The 16,784-nt window shown below is 39.9% G+C and overlaps 1 protein-coding gene across 1 annotated transcript in view; it reads right to left on the bottom strand.

Moving 5' to 3' along the window:
* Nucleotides 1–11,777, bottom strand: part of crlf3 (cytokine receptor-like factor 3) — a 29,324-nt gene extending 17,547 nt beyond the window's left edge. The window contains exons 1-2 of the mRNA XM_053648470.1: nt 11,674–11,777; nt 3,105–3,222 (exon numbers count right to left, since the gene is read on the bottom strand). Of these exons, the coding sequence (XP_053504445.1) occupies nt 3,105–3,221 (117 nt within the window). The 5' untranslated portion in view covers nt 3,222; nt 11,674–11,777. The remainder of the gene's footprint in view (nt 1–3,104; nt 3,223–11,673) is intronic.
* Between the last annotated feature and the right edge of the window lie 5,007 nt (nt 11,778–16,784).

Here is a 16,784-nt window from a genome sequence, read left to right as displayed (position 1 = left end):
TTCCAAGTTGTTTAACATGTCTAGATGTAAACACAAGGAAATGAAAGCTGAAATTCTGATCTGTCGTCTCATATTTATCTTTTGATCTCAAACCCAAATGTTTCAGCGTATTGCAAAAACAATAGAATTGGCCTTGCTGTTCCAATACTTTCAGACAGGACTGTACATGGCATCTGTTTATTTGCTACTTTAATGGTGTACATGAGGATGGATCGCTAACTAGCATTAGCTGCCTTTGTGCTGCTAAAAGCAACTAGACTACTGCTTGCTTAGTGACAGAACTATGAAGCTAACTAGCGAAGGCTAGCTCCAGAAGCTGTGAGGTGGCATTGTTGGTTCATTTTAACTCCAGAACAACAACTGTCAATCTATGGACACAAACACAAATTTACACAAGACTGTTAACTAGGACACAAGCAATTTGTAAACATACTCCTCAGACAGAGCGCCATTTTGGGCCACCCTGTCTACTGACACTTACATGGAACTCTTAAGAGAATTATAGGATTACCTTTAGCAGATGTGACCCAAGGAATAAAGAGTAGCTACCTTCTGAATGGGACAGCCCTTAGCTCAGAAGCAAGCTAAATGCTAAGGGTGAACATGCTAGATACTCAACATCTTGGTTAAAGTAACACAAATAAATCAGCTTGGAAGCTAACAATTCATTCGAGTCTTTTATACAGACAGTATAGCGACAGCGGAACTACAAGAACTGTGTAAATAAAATACTTTTATTTAGAAATAAATGTGTCAGTAAATTACCAAAGAAAACAGGTCATCACACTGTACTGACATTTAGCACTGAATGCTAACAGAACTTCCACAGTCTTCCTATGGAGAAATATAAACAGGCGCAAGCTCTGAGGTAAAACACACCAAAGCATTTGACTGTAACGAACATATGTTGGGATTTCTAAATTAAAATGATCAAAAGTTTAACATTTAGAACCCTGTAGGTCAGAATTAAACACCAAACTGTTTACTCTGTTTCTAGTTCAAAGTTGTGGTATCTATGACACACATGATAGTGTTTTCATCTGAAATGTAGACTACAGAGAGGAAGCTGGCTAGGTATAGGTCAATCATGAACGTAAAAAAGGTAACACAAAGTGTTTGTACGTTTTTTCTTTTTTAAATCTGTCTGGAATGAGGAAGATCCAGCTTCCAAACACACACACACACACACCCCCACACACCCTGGAGCTACTGGTGGACCATTTAGGAAACACACTTCATCAATGCAAATTCTCCTGCAAGCTCTTGGTCTGTCTCTGTCTGTGTGTCTGTCTGTCTGTGCATGTGTGTACGTGTGCGGAGAGAGATAGCGCTGTCTGTGCTGAGCAGGAAACGGAAACACAAAGCCTAAAATAACACCGATAACATGGCTGGAGTACAAACTGATTATACACACATCCACAGTTACGTATATTGCAGGGTCAAATTTTTCATGGGCCTTTAAAGAATAATAAATTCTTTATATTATGGTTGCTGAAAATGTGGTGCCCACCTACACACACACAAACACACACACACACACACACACACACACACACACACACACACACATACACACATATACACATATACACACACACACACACACATTCGCATGCACCTTACTACCCTTACACACACCCCTCCGTGAACACACCACACTAAGCCTCCCTCAACCCTAGTTCTGCTGCGGTCACTGTTATTCATGGTATTCATTAATATTATTGCCATTACTGTTTATGAGAAGTGTTGTTACTAATTCTGATTATTAATGTTACTATTGCAGCATTGTTAAGTTTATCATTGAGGGTATTACTGTCATTATTGTCATTGCAATTGGTGCCATCCTTCCATCCATATACTTTACATACCGCTTATCCTACACAGGGTGCCTCGCTTATCCTACACAAGGGGAGCCTGGAGCCTAGCACAGGGAATTCGGAGAACAAGGCGGGAGACACCCTGGACAGGGTGCGCTCTATCGCAAGGCACAATTGCACTCACATTCACACACTAAGGACAATTTGGAAATGCTGATCAGCTTACAATGCATGTCTTTGGACCGAGGCATGAGGAGAACATGCAGACTTCGCGCACACACAGGGCGGAGGCAGGATTGTAACCCCCTCCCCCAAATAATAATAACAACAATAATAATAACATAATAATAATAATTATTATTATTCTTATTATTATTACCTAGTGTTGCTTTTTGTTTAAATTGTATTTTGAGTGTGTTGATAACTCTGTACTACACAATAAGGTCAGACAAAACCTGCATGCTGAACTGAGAGGTGGAAAAGAGGGAAAGATGGGTTCAGCCAGAGACAGAAGGAGATTGTGTATGTATATACAGCATGTGTGTTTGTGTGTGTGTGTGTCTCTGTTTCTCTACAGGAAATAACAGTGTTGTTTACGCTCAGTAAGCACAGTGTTTCTGAGAGGAAGCTGCTGGAGACAACACACACACACACACACACTGTGAGATTCTTCTGTGCACAGCCTGCCAAGCCTTAACACGCCATTTAGCCTCACATACACAGCTGACCGCTCTGGCTCACACCTCTTTATGCACACATGGTGTGCATTAACCTGAACACTGAATACACTCTAACTGCACAAACTAACTAAATAACTAACTAACTAACTGTGTATGTGTGTGTGCGCGCGTGTGTGCGTGTGTGCGCGTGTGTGCATGTGTACAGATCTGGTGCATGGTCCCCTGGTTTAGGGGATGTGGGCGTATCATAATGCACAGTGTAAAAATAACAACCATGGAGGTTGTACTTTTGGTTTTGAGAGCAGAATTTACCATCCAAAATTGAATACACAGGACAAAGAGATACACAGCATACACAGTTGTATTGCTGTTGCTTGCTGGCATCCTGTTTGCATTCCCATTAGCAATGTTACTCCAATTCAGCTTGCTGCAACTGCCAGAAAAACGTTACTTACCTCTTTATTTTTATTCATCTTTGTGATCTTCATTTTGCTACTTTTTTTTTTTTTTAAACAAAAATGATTGACCTTGAAACTTGAAACCGGAGTTCCTCCGGTCAGTCAGAGGACTCGGATTTGCTGTGAAACACTGTGGTGTGTGTGTTTACCTGTTTGCGTGCCTGGCTGAGTCCTTGGAGTCTCTGCTGCAGCTCACTCCTGTAGTTCTGAGCTGCTTCTATACACTCCTTCACCTCCTGTAGCAATGACTCCGCCTCCACAGACATCCTACACACAAGAGACAAAATAGAGGGGGTCATCTGTTACTGATCATAGACAGAGCTATACATCTATTATAATGTACACAAACACAAACACACACGAGAGGCCGCATAGCCTAGTCGACTACTACATTCGCTAGTTGCCGCTGTTGGGATATCGACTAGTCAGGACTGTTGAGAGAGAAAAACAAAACAAAACAAAACAAAATCAGTAAGGCAGACGGTAGAGAAAGCAGCTAAATGTACTTTAACTGTTAGTCTGAAAATATTCCAGACTAGATGAAGTCAAGTCTACTGCACAAGGCTACCCTGGGAAAAGTGTTTCCCAGTCCGCACTGGAAAAACTCACATCAAATCTCCACCGCTATGGAGGAGCTCATCCGGACCTGTAGAGGGGAGTCACAAGCTACAATTCCCCCCACTTCCAGTTAATAGAAGGAGTAACCCAACCTTGTACACTAAACCAGAAGTAAATGTCTCATTCAACCAGAAAAATAAGATGGTTCACCTGGTCTCAAAAGAACTCCAGAGATTTCTAGGGTTCTCCAAATTTTACTGGTGCTTTACCTGAAGGTGGCCACTTCCCTGACATCCCTCCTCAAAGGGAAAGCCAAAATTTTTTAGTGGACAGAGAAGACCACCCAAGTTTTTCAAATACTCAAAGAAACACCCATTCTATGCCATCCTGACCCTTCTTTCCCACTTGTGTTCAATGTAGACACCTCTGAAAATAGCATGGGCACTGAACTGTCCCAATGTCATAGTAATCCTGCAAAGCTCCACCCCTGTGCCTTATTCTCAAGGACGTTAAACCCCACCAAACAGAGCTACAATGTGTTGAACTGGGAACATCTGCCAATCAGGGCTGCTCTGGAGAAGTGGTGACATTGAGTCGAAGGATTTGAACATCCTTTATTACATAATTTTTTTAAACTCGTTTTGCATTCATCTTAACTTACAGACCAAAGATACATGAAAAATACCAAAACAGATGCACTGTCTTGTTTGCATAAACCCACTCCTGCAGAAACACTATACTCCCCAAGTTAGGTTTTGCATCACCCATTCACTAGAACATCATAAAAGACATCCAACAAGCCCAACAAGATGATCCATCTCACCCCAATGGGTACACACCTCCCTCAGCACTGACAATCAAGGCATGAAACAATGATCGGAGAGGTTAGTGGAAAATAAGTTCTGGTGGCCATCTATGCTCTCTGATGTTAAGAAGTTTGTGAAAGACCACTACACATCCCTCATACACCATGGTTTCACATAGCCCTAGACTTCACCATTGACCTCCCCAACTCACAACACCACAATTCTCACCATTACTGATTGTTTTTCCATGTCATGTCGCCTCGTACCACTCCCCAAACTGGCCATGGATACCACCAAATTGTTCAAGTAAGTATTCAGGCACTACTGTCTCCCAGAAGACAGTGTTTCAGACTCGGGAGTCTAGTTCATATTGCAAGCCTTCTGTTTTGTGGCTTAACATCAATGTTAGTCTCTCTTCAGATTACCACCCTCAAGCCAATAGCCAGGTCGATCAACTAAATCAAGAGATCTGGAGATTCCTACCACTACCTCTGATGGGCAGAGTATGCCCAGATCTCCTTAACCCACTCCTCTACAGAAGAGGCTGGCCGATTGACGTTGCCATCCACATTCCCAGCTACAACTGGTCCGAAGGAACTGCTATCCACCAAGACCTGAGGCTAAATATACCATTCAGAAAGTCCTCTGTTCAATGGTACTTTCAAAATAATCCAACAAGTCAACACAGTTTCATATCAACTCAAATTACCACCCTCACATCAAAGAGTTTGCATTTTTCATGCATCACTACTCAAACCCAAAACCAGGTACCTGGAGCTGAGCCACCTTCTTTCTTCATTGGAGATCGATGGAGCACCCACCTATAGTGTCCACACACTTCCTGACTCCAAGCGATGGGGCAACACCATATTCGACCTTGTGGACTGGGAGGGCTTTGGCCCAGAAGAGAGATCTTGGGTCCCAGCAAAGGACATTCTTGACCTCTCACTGATCGAAGATCCCAGACTCCAATGCCCAATCACAGAGGTTGTATGGTTTTGGAAGCTGCCCATCGGGAGGAAGCTTCTATCACATCTACTCAGGACATTTCACTCTGTGCCACCAGAGAACAACCTTCCTCTGAGTTTTAAGAATTCTTCCTAAGTTGTTATGTTCACTTCCTGTCTTACAGGAGTATATAAAGCATATGGACACTAGGCCAGGTGCAAAGCCTTGCTGATTAATAGTACATGTGTAAGTTCTGAGCTGTTTGGTTTTGAAGCTTTCTATAAGGAGATTTCATTTAACATTTTTGGAAGGAGTCTCCCTTGTCAGCACTTACAGTAACAGTTAAAGATAAAGTAAATTAAAGCTGCAAGCAGCGTTTAAAGGGGCCAAGCACCGAAGGAACAGCAAGTGCAATGTGGAGGTTGAAGAATACGAAGAGGAGAAACAGAATGTACATGAATGAATAAAAGGTAGGTTCAGAAGCACAGCCAAGAATAAGATTGAAGAGGAAATGAACAGAACAGAGGCATTTATTTGCATGCCAAGAGGTGGAAAGGTTAGTGCAATGCTGAGCCAGAAAAGATAGGAACCAAATGCCACAAGATTACAGACACTTTTAAGAACTTGCACCACATGGGAATCAAACCCAGGCCCTTTAGAACTGAATTTGTTTATCACAGTGCCCCACACAGAGAACGCATGTTTGGTTTGATGCTGAGGAGAGCTTCCAAGGTGAGAATGAGCACACAAAAGCGTTAGATAGAATGTTAACAGATACTGGATCATAACTTTTAAACAAATATGAATATCAAAATTCTCTTCAGTGATTTTTGTGCAGCTCTGTCCACTGATTATCTGAGCTAGTCTTGGTAAGAATTGGACAGAATTTGAACGAGAAGTAGCGGAAAAACTGAATACTGTACATTTCAAAATGGTGACTACTGTAATGAGTGGAGTCAATGTAATATATGGATTGTGATCACCATGAGGAAAGTAATCTGATAGACTAAGTTTCATTTCTCTGGGACAAAGTGTTCAATAATTATAACCATTTGAAAAGTGAATTTTTGAAATAGTGGTGGCGCTATAGAGTTGGTCCTAGAGACCCCATAGTTGGTCCAGATACTATTCATGGTCATATCTACAAGTGTGCCAAATTTAATCATTTTCCTACTTACGGTTCATAAGGCTGCCATAGACTCGAGGAGGAGGAGGAGAATGATAAGGAGAAGAAGAAGAAGAAGGTGGAGGAGGAGAAGAAGAAGGAGAAGGAGGAGGAGAAGGAGAAGGATGAGAAGAAGAAGAAGGAGGAGGAGAAGAAGGAGGAGAAGGAGAAGGATGGGAAGAAGAAGAAGGAGAAGAAGGAGAAGGAGGAGGAAGAGAAGAAGAAGAAGAAGAAGGAGGAGGAAGAGAAGAAGAAGAAGAAGAAGGAGGAGGAGTAGAAGAAGAAGGAGGAGAAGGATGAGGTTGGGGAGGGGAGGAGGAGAAGAAGAAGGAGGAGGAGGAGAAGGAGAAGAAGGAGGGGGAGAAGAAGGAGAAGAAGAAGAAGAAGAATTAATACAATGGCCTATGCACTTTCAATGCTTGGCCCCTAAAAAAAAAAAATAAATAAATAAATAAATAAATAAATAAATAAATAAATAAAGAGTGGCTGGTGAGGGTATGACTATTCATAGCTGCTATTACTTAAGTCATAACAGGAACTAACTTCTCCCACAATTTAACACTTCAGCATCACACCAACCCACAACGACACTTATTTTCCTACAACAGCCTGCTCTGTCATAGTTTATTCCTTACATACTGTCTACTTGACGTGTCATCTCACAATTTGGACAATGGACTGGTTAGAATACACATGCTCATTAGTTCACCAAAAATAAATAGGAAAGCGGGAGTTTTCAAGCTCTCATACCAGTAGAAAAGGAGGAACAAAAGAACCATAGAGACAGAGTACTGACTTGGTCAGCAGTGGCTGGCTACATAGACCGGCTCCTACAAAACAATTCCATTCATCTATTCATTCATTCCTTCATTGTTACTTATTTTATTATTCATATACTCTTTATAATATATATATATATATATATATATATATATAATTATTATCAGTTTCTTTTTTTGTGTTACAAAGATTGTTTCATGCCATTTTTTTTTATTATTTTATTATTCTTTAAAACGTACACACTCAAGCATTCACAACAGATGTACTACTGTTTATCTTGACAAAAAAAAATACACAGGAGTGGTGTGAATTCTATTGAATTGCCCTCCAGGTCTGACAGACCGGTTCTGACACAGCACCTCTGATTGTTCACGATATAAACATTTTAAAAAAGCTTTTTTGTGTGTGTGTGTGTGTGTGTGTGTGTGTGTGTTTGTGTGTGTGTGTGTAAATGTTTGTGTTTAATAGAGTTTTGCGATTCAAAATTTCTCAATTCTTAATGCAATTTTAGTTTTGTTTTACTTTGTAAGCCTCTTGTAATGGGTCTGAATTTAATTTGAGTCAAAAGCAAAGCATACCGCGACATGTACCTTTGAGACGTCTTCAGAATTCAGAAAATATCATGCTATAAAATTGTCTAGATCACCCACTCCTAGTAGTCTTCTTCTTCTCTTTTTAGAATAAATCAAGGCAATATCACAGAGCACAAATGACCAAATTAAAAGACATTTAATGTCTTTATGAAGAAGAGACTAAGATCTGTGCGTGCCATCAAGCTCTGAAACATCTATCAAAAGGTCATGGACAGTATAGTTTGTGTGTGTGTGTGTGTGTGTGTGTGTGTGTGTGTGTGTGTGTGTGTGTGTGTGTGTGTGTGTGTGTGTGTGTGTGTGTGTGTGTGTGTGTGTGTGTTTAGTCATAGCAAAACTAAAGCTCAGATCGTTTCTCCATCCCTGCTAAGCGGACGATGATGCAATCAGCTGCTCTTATGACTAAAGGAAGTGACCCAAACTGCACTTTATGTTCATGCTTATACATTTACATGTGCGTACTCTACATTACAAACCGAATGTCATTATCATTACATTATCAACCGAATGTGTTCATTTAGCATGGTTCCAGAATACAGACTCGATCCTAAAATGTTACGGGTTCACTGTAATTACTGGAGCATCCTAGACCAGCTGACTGTGTACTAAAATCCCGTTACTCTCCCTGCTCCTGACACTGGAGAACCAAGGGCACTCTGTAGTGCACTAAATTAGAACAGCTATAAACAGTCGCTCCCTTGCTAGCCTCTCTCTCTCTCTCTTTTTTTTTTTCCCTCTCCTTTGAACTTAAGAGAGAAGAAGAAAAAAAATCGCAGCTTCTCTTGTTACAGAGAAACCGGAAAACCGTAACATCCTCCATCCTGAAGACTTACCTCTGACTGATTAATACAAAAGCACTGACGCTGAAATCTCCTTCCAGAAATGCTGAATAAACGTCTCCTTTACGTCCACAAAACTTTACCACATCAACAATTATATGCAATTCTTTGTTAACCGACAACACGTTTGTGGCATGTCTTATCTTATAAGTACCTGTGAATTATCTCTTAGTGCAGAAATAGTACGGCGTTAGAACGAACATATTAATATAAACTTATGAGAGCTGCTGTTATAGAAAATGATTCAACACCTTCTGACCAATCAGCATCGAGAATTCAACAGCGCTGTGGTATTAATACATAAAGGTGTAGTAAAACGCCTAGGACACATTGTGTACTACCTATTTGTAACATATAGATATAAAGACAAGTAAAGCCATGGCACTTCACTCTATGTGCCATGGCAGTATTTGTTTTGTTAGAGGACCTACTGTTGCGTCAATGGCGCATTACACAGCGCATTTTTGATTAGTATTTTAGGTCGATTGGTACTTAAATGTACCAAATAATCTATTTCGCTTCTGGCCTGCACCTTAGCCACCAGAACCTCAGTTTCAGTTTTGCACTCCACTTGCCATTTTAACAGAAAACTGCCATGACTAATTTCTTAACCTGCCATTTTGTGCCCCACCATATAAGGATGTTCTCTAGGTAGAGACAAGATACTGATTGTGTATGTGTGTTTTAAAAATAGGAACGTTTAGGAAAGTACCATTTGTCCACGGTTAGGAGTTTTTCCACGTGTTTTTACAAACGAGGTGCTTTTTGAGCGAATGAGTTGGGAAAATTCGTGAAAAATGAAGGCGCATGTGTGTGTGGGGCTTCTTCCAATAAGAGCCCTATGCACCTCTGAAATGTTCTTCAGTCAGAACAAAGGTGGACTCTTCACCAGCAGTTTTGTGTCTGCAGGCTGTCATCTGTTTCATGAATTTTGCACACCTTTGCTTATTGAACATCCAGTGTAGCTAGACGGGGGGAAAAAAAAGAAAAGAAAAAAAAAGTACACACTCATACACGCCCGATATCTTTGCAATAACAAACTGTTGCATGGTTTTCCCAACGTTAACAGGTTACGAATTTGCATTTTATACATTTAAGACATATGCAGTTAGTGTTTGGATGCCATGTTTTGGCTGCTTAAAATGCTGAATGGCTACCAAACTAGGAAACCCTGTCAGACCTGCGAGTTAAGTCAAAGTCCTGACTTTAGACAACAAATATCTCATTCTACACTCAATCAGGGATGAGCTTTATAGCAAAAAAATATTGCATCGTCATGCCTGAAGGCATGAAGTCCTAACAAAACAATAATCACACATTTAAAAAGCTCTAAAAAAGGTCAAATATTTGATGAGGAAAAGTTGAAAAATCATCCAATCGGCTGCTGTTTACTCTGAATATCAACGGATTCTGAGTATTGCAGAGTTACTTACAACACCTCAGAGAAGTACAATAGCGTGATGTTATTTATTGTGATCACGATATTTCATTACGGTACTTTCCAGCTCATCATGACAGAGACGTCTTTGTGTCCGTGACCCAAATCATCATGAAGATGACAGCATCAATTAATATAACCATGCCAACTAACATTCACATGGCTTACAGCACAGCATAATAATAATAATAATAAGAAGCAGAAGAAGAACAATAAAAACTCAGTTATTAACCATGATCATGGCCATGTTATCAAAACTACTATTCCTATAATATTCCTATACCAACTCGGTTGTTTCTTTGTTAAGAAAACAAACAGGCAGATTTATATTTTGCACAGATTTACCTACTTATGTATTTGTATTAAATTTTTTATATTACGGCAAGATGACCATTTTGGTCATGTCCATAATTTTCATTCATTTATTTATTTCTTTGTTTATTTGATCAATTTAATCTACAACATGTCGTAAAGTGTAGCAATCAAAATATCCATCCATCCATTTTCTGTACCGCTTATCCTACACATGGCTGTGGGGCGAGCCTGGAGCATATCCCTGGGGACTGGACGCGGTGCCAATCCATCGCAAGGCACAATCACACACACACACACACACACACACACACACACACACACAAGAACAATTTGTAAATGCCAATCAGCCTACAACGCATGTCTTTGGACGGAGGGAGGAAACCGGAGAACCTGGAGGAAACACCCGGAAGCACGGGGAGGACATGCAGACTCCGGAGATGGGAATTGAACCTGCAACCCTATAAGTGCGAGGCAAACATGCTGACCACTAAAGCACCATACAAAATATCAAAAATGTTTAACGGCCACTCCATTACCTAACATGTAGCAACTTTGAGGGTTTTAAGCTCCGCCCACATCCCAATCACATCATGTCATATATCCCAGAAACACTTCTCCAGAATTACCCATAAAAACTGCTCTGCAAGTCTCTTTCATGAGAGTGTGTTTAGCATAAAAATAAATCTACATTTTAATTCTAACCTCAGCTACATACTAGATCTGGGTTTTTATAAAGCGTGTAAAAGTAGATGGAGCCTCATTTGCATAAAGAAATGCAGATTTTTGGGGGGAAAAAATTTCCAATACAAAAAATATCCCTGTCATCTACTGGAAAAGCAAAGACTGATTGTGATATCTCTGTTTTCTAATAGCAGCCTGCTCTCATTGACAGTGCTGAGCTGCTTTGCCCAACCCTGAACATGTTCATACTCGCTTTAAACAAACCAAAAAAAATTACCCCCCTCCCCAAAAAAACAAAACACACACACACACACACACAGAGAAGAGAGAAGCATGCTCTCTAATCTTCTCTTTAATATAATAATCTTCACTTTAACACATTATGTTGTGTATAAATCCTGATAAACGGCGCTCGTGCTTTAACATGGATTTCTGAAAGAAAACAAACATTAAACCTCACTTGATCACTTTCACCCAGCGTCATCCACTCATGATCCATCCCTTACATTAGGATCTTTCGTCTTGCAAAACGTTAACACGGAAATATATCACCTACTATCCACAGAGAACCGTAGATTAAATGTGATCGTGACGTTACCTTCGGGAAGTTTAACTTTAGCACTCCATTGACGTTCACTACACAGCCCCAACAGCAACTCCGAGCACAAGATGTTTTCGCTTTAATGCAACGACGAGCAGCCAATCGCGAGCCCGAACTCCTTCCCTTAAACCCCGCCTCTTTTTTTATATTCCTGACCAATCATATAAGACGTAACTGTTCTTTCGTCCCACCTCAACGTAACTGTGACTGCGCGCGACCAGATCTGTACTGCGCATGCGCACAGCTTCGCGCATGCGTCCGGAAGATTCATTCTCGCGGTCGTTGCTACTCGAATCACTTGAGAACTGAGTGTGGATGTTAAAAAGAGATAATTTCGTTAAAATAAACAAACCAATGAAATGAATAGCAACTCTGTCGAATAACGCATTAAATGCCTTCGTTTTCTAGTTAATTCAGTCATATTTTGGCGGAAAATGGCAGTAGGGTCTAACCCTATGTGTTTTTTTTTTTAATTTTATTTATTTATTTATTTATTTTATTTTATATATTTCCTCCAAAATGTCATACATATAATACTGATAGCAGTACCAGGAGAAAATAGCAATGCTACAAAAAATAGTGTAAAGTATGTCAATATAGTAGTATATCAAATTTGTGTATATTTATACACAAATATTTTTTTAAAAACCAAATACAAATACTTGCCATTTAAGGAATTAAATTTAGGTAATCAAATCATACTGTTCAGATATTAAATTACATTAGCTAGGCAGTCCTATGTTTTCCTGTTTTCTCGTGGCTTACTAGTGTATTCTTTTTCTGAATGAGTACACTGTAAATAGTCTAATTATTGTAATCCATAGGCTACTGTAATTCCAAAAGTATGTGGTCACCCCTCCTAATTACTGACTTCAAGTGCTTTGGTCACACCCATTGCTAACAGGAGCATAAAATCAAGCATATATCCATGCAATCTCATGCCAGCTTGGCTACAAGTCAGTTTTGTGAAATTTGCACTGCTAGATATGCCCTGGTCAACTGTTAGTGCTATTATACTGAAATAGAAGTGTCTAGGAGCAACAACTCACAGCGTGTACCTGCAGAGGTCTGAAGCATGCAGCACTTCTGGAAGCAACATCACCCCGAGAACTGTGCGTCGGGAGCTTCATGGAATGGGTTTCCATGGCCAGGCAGCTGCACACAATCCTAAGATCCTAAGATCACTAAGAGCAATGCCAAGTGTTGGCTGATGTAAAGCACACCGTCACTTGACTCTAGAGCAGTGGAAACACATTCTCTAGAGTGGTGAATCACACTTCACACTACCTACTGGAATACATAATGCGTAGAGTAAGGTTTGGTGGAGGAGGGATAATGGTCTTGTGATCTTTTTTAGGGTTTGGGCTAGGCCGCTTAGTTCCAGTCAAAGGTAATGTAATGTAAATACCTTTTTCATAATTGTATGCTTCCAAGTTTGTCACAACAATTCCTGTTCCAGCATGCACAAAGTGAGGTCCATAAAGAGTGGTCTGCACAGAGCCCTGACCTCAACCCCAGTGAAGACCTTTGGGACAAATTGAACATCGACTGTGAGCCAGGCCTCCTCGTCCAACTTCACTGCCTGACCTCACTAATGCTCTTTTGACTGAATGGGCACAAATTCCCACAGACACACGTCAAAATGCTTTAGAAAGCCTTCCTAGAAGAATAGAGTCTGTAATACCTTAGTATAGTATGAAAGAAACAACAACACAAGATATGGATTGTTTTGCATAGAAAATGCTAATTAAGTGCTAATTTAAGTAGGCCTACTTCATGAAGAGATAAGTCTTTTGATTTGTCTTTTAAAGACAACAGTGAATCAGCTTGGAGATCTAGGGGGCATTTTATTCCACCACATAGGCACCAGAACAGAGAAGAGTCTATGCATGCCTTACTTGTATCCTGAGAGATGGTGGGTCCAGTCTTGCAGTGTTAGAGGATCGGAGAATGCATGGTGCAGAGCAGGGCGTGATAAGTGCTTTGAGGTAGGTGAGTGCTGGTCCATTTTTTAAGCATGTATCAGTGTTTTAAATCTAAGTGGAGTGTAGCAATGGAGCAGTGTCGGAGAACTTGGGAAGGTTGAAATTAGAGATGCACCGATGTATCAGCCAATAATCGGTATCAGCCGATAAAGGCAATTTTCACCCTGAAACATCCGATGATCAGGGCTGATTATATCCTGTCAATCAAAAGAGGGCGGTAAAACACATCAAATTCATGCTGTGTGTAAAGAACATGTCTCTTGTGTGGAATTACTTTGAATTGGGTGAAAATGATGACAAAATTGCACTCTGTAAACTCCGCACTGCTAAAATTTTACACCAAACGCTGCAGCAGTGAAACAGGAGTTTTGGCATTGAGTCTAAATTAAATTTTTTGCCGTGCTGCTCGAGCTGAATTAAAGTACACGGTTTAAAGATTTAAATGAAGATGAGTTGACAAAAAAAGGTATATATTGCACAGAAAAATATATTTGTAGACCAGTATATTTCATATCCAGTTAATCTTAATATGAGTTAATATCATCAAAAAAAAAAAAGTTTATATTATAAATAACCAGTTTGATGTCACTGATGAAGTAGAAATGCTTTTGTTTTTGGTGAGTGAATGTGAGACTAACAGGAGGTTTTTTTAGAATTCAGTCAATGTTAATATGAATTAATAACATTCAATAAGTTAAGAAATCTTTCTTTAATCTTCAGAATTTAGTTCATGTGTTAATGTTAATTAGAGTAATGTGTTTTTTGTTTATGAGACCAGTTACTGTGAAACAACTTGTTGATATGGAGAGAAGTTTTTATTTGCATTTCCTTCATAACTGTGGAATTAATTATTATTAATTTAAAAGAAGGTATAAAAGCTAGAAACACCAAACTATCGGTATCGGTATCGGTATCGACCAATATCACTCTGAATAATCGGCTATCGGTATCGGCTGAGAAATTTAGTATCGGTGCATCTGTAGTTGAAATCAAGTCGTGCAGCTGCATTTTGGCTCATTCGCGATGGTCGAATGGTATGCAGAGGTAGACCTATCCAGAGCTAGTTGCAGTAGTCCAGTCTTGAAATAGCGAGGGTCTGAACAAGCACCTGAGTGGCCTCTGTGGATAGAAATGGACAAATTCTCCTGATGTTGCAAAAGAGAAACTGGCATGAGCCTGTTGGTGTAGCATTGTGAGGTGAGAAGAACAGTTGATTGTCCATGGTTACCCCAAGGTTGCGTGCAGACAGATGGTGAGATCTGAGTTATCCAGGGAGATCAGAAGTTCCTGATGTTTGGGGATGCATCTCCCGGCATGAACAGCAGCTCAGTTTTGCTGCGATGAAGTGTCATCTGATGAGATGTCTGTTAAACATGCCGAGATCTGTGCAGAAACTTCAGTGTCTGAAGGAGGAAAGGTTGAGAGTGATCCGCGTAGCAGTTGTATGAAAACCCATGTGAGGATATGACCTGACCAGGAGATGGAGTATAGAGGGTAAACAGACAAGGATAAAAAGTGCACTTACCTTATAGCAGTCTTTCCATCACCAGTTAGTAGAGTCCATCTGTCTGGAGCGTAAATTTGTGAGTCTTTGTTATAAAATAAGCACTTCAAATGAAACATTTATACTTTGAGATAAGTAAATTTGTCTTTCCCTCCCTGGTTCCCATACTTGTTAGTAATTATGCAGTGACTTAATCCTCTAATTTGACAACTACAGTATGTAGGAAAGTAAAATATAGGTCTCTGTTAATCCAAGCTCTTGCCACAAGAATGAGAAATATTTGAAGAAGCATTGTATGTAAGGTTAGACACAGGGGTTTTTGTTTACAGTCTTGTACTGATGTTATAAATGGACCTACGTAAAATTTAATGTATACGATCATCACTTTGGTTTCAACAGTGTAAAATTTATAATGACAAAAACATGGCAGGTTTGTCCTTTTGGTATGACTAGGATGATTAAAATATTAACGTTTTATGACAGCTAAATTATTTGAAAAGGAATAAGCTCATAATACGCTCAGAATAAGTGATCTAAAAGATTATTAAAAATTCAAAACATACAGTCAGGTCTATAAATATTTGGACAGTTATTGTTGACTGACTGAAGTCTAAAACCCATAGACATCACCGGATGCTGGGTATCTGGCGTCTCATCTGTCCATAGGATGTTGTTCCAGAACTGTATGGTTTTGGCAAACTCTAATCTGGTCTTCCTGTTTTTGAGGCTTACCAGTGGGTTACATCTAGCCCACATCAGCATTGCACTGAAAATGCATTGACAAATATGGTAAGCAATGCAAAATATCCTTGCATTGTTGTTGTGCCCTGTTTTGTCTGTGCTTCGTTAAGATTTATTTCCATTTATCCTGATAACTGATCGTCTCTTATAAAACCTTCCCTCATAGACACAGGCATGTCAGCTTCAATTCTTCAAGTTTATAAGGGTCCCTCTGATAGACTCACAATTTCAAAGTCCTCCATAAATGAAGTCTGGAAATTGGCTAGACCAGTGGTTCCCAAACTTTTCCAGGGCAAGGCCCCCCAAATGGCATAAAAATTTGACCGAGGCCCCCCTTTTGCAAGATGTCTTTAAAACACATTAAAAATACAGACTTCTGAATATATCCCCCTTTTTTTAATGAATAATTACATCTTACATATTTACATTACATTACATTAGGAATTGATTGTGTGTGTGTGTGTGTGTGTGTGTGTGTGTGTCTGAGAGTGAGAAAGAGAAAACATACATTTATTTATTTTTCACACCAAATTGTTGAGGCCCCCCGGGCGCCCCCTGGCGGACCCCACTTTGAAAACCACTGGGCTAGACCATGCAAGGCCTTCTTCAGTTAGTTTGGATGTATGTTGGAGTCATTGTCTTCCATCTAATCATGTTTCCTTCAATGACGCGTAATGCCTCAGTACCGTTTGCAAAGAAGCAGTCCCAAATCAGAAGCATGCTCCCACCTCTGTACTTCATTGTGGATATGGTGTTCTTGGGATCATACACACAAAAATGATTTTGGTGGACTTCATTCTTTATTGTTCTCTGTGTAACTGCTGTTCCTGCTGCTTTCAGGTCATCCTGCAACTCTTTTTTCGAGTGACTGCTCTCTT

Source organism: Ictalurus furcatus, chromosome 2 (assembly GCF_023375685.1).
Source record: "Ictalurus furcatus strain D&B chromosome 2, Billie_1.0, whole genome shotgun sequence".
Taxonomy (NCBI): Eukaryota; Metazoa; Chordata; class Actinopteri; order Siluriformes; family Ictaluridae; genus Ictalurus; species Ictalurus furcatus.
Note: the sequence above shows the minus strand (reverse complement) of the source record. Positions and strands in the feature narration are given on the sequence as shown.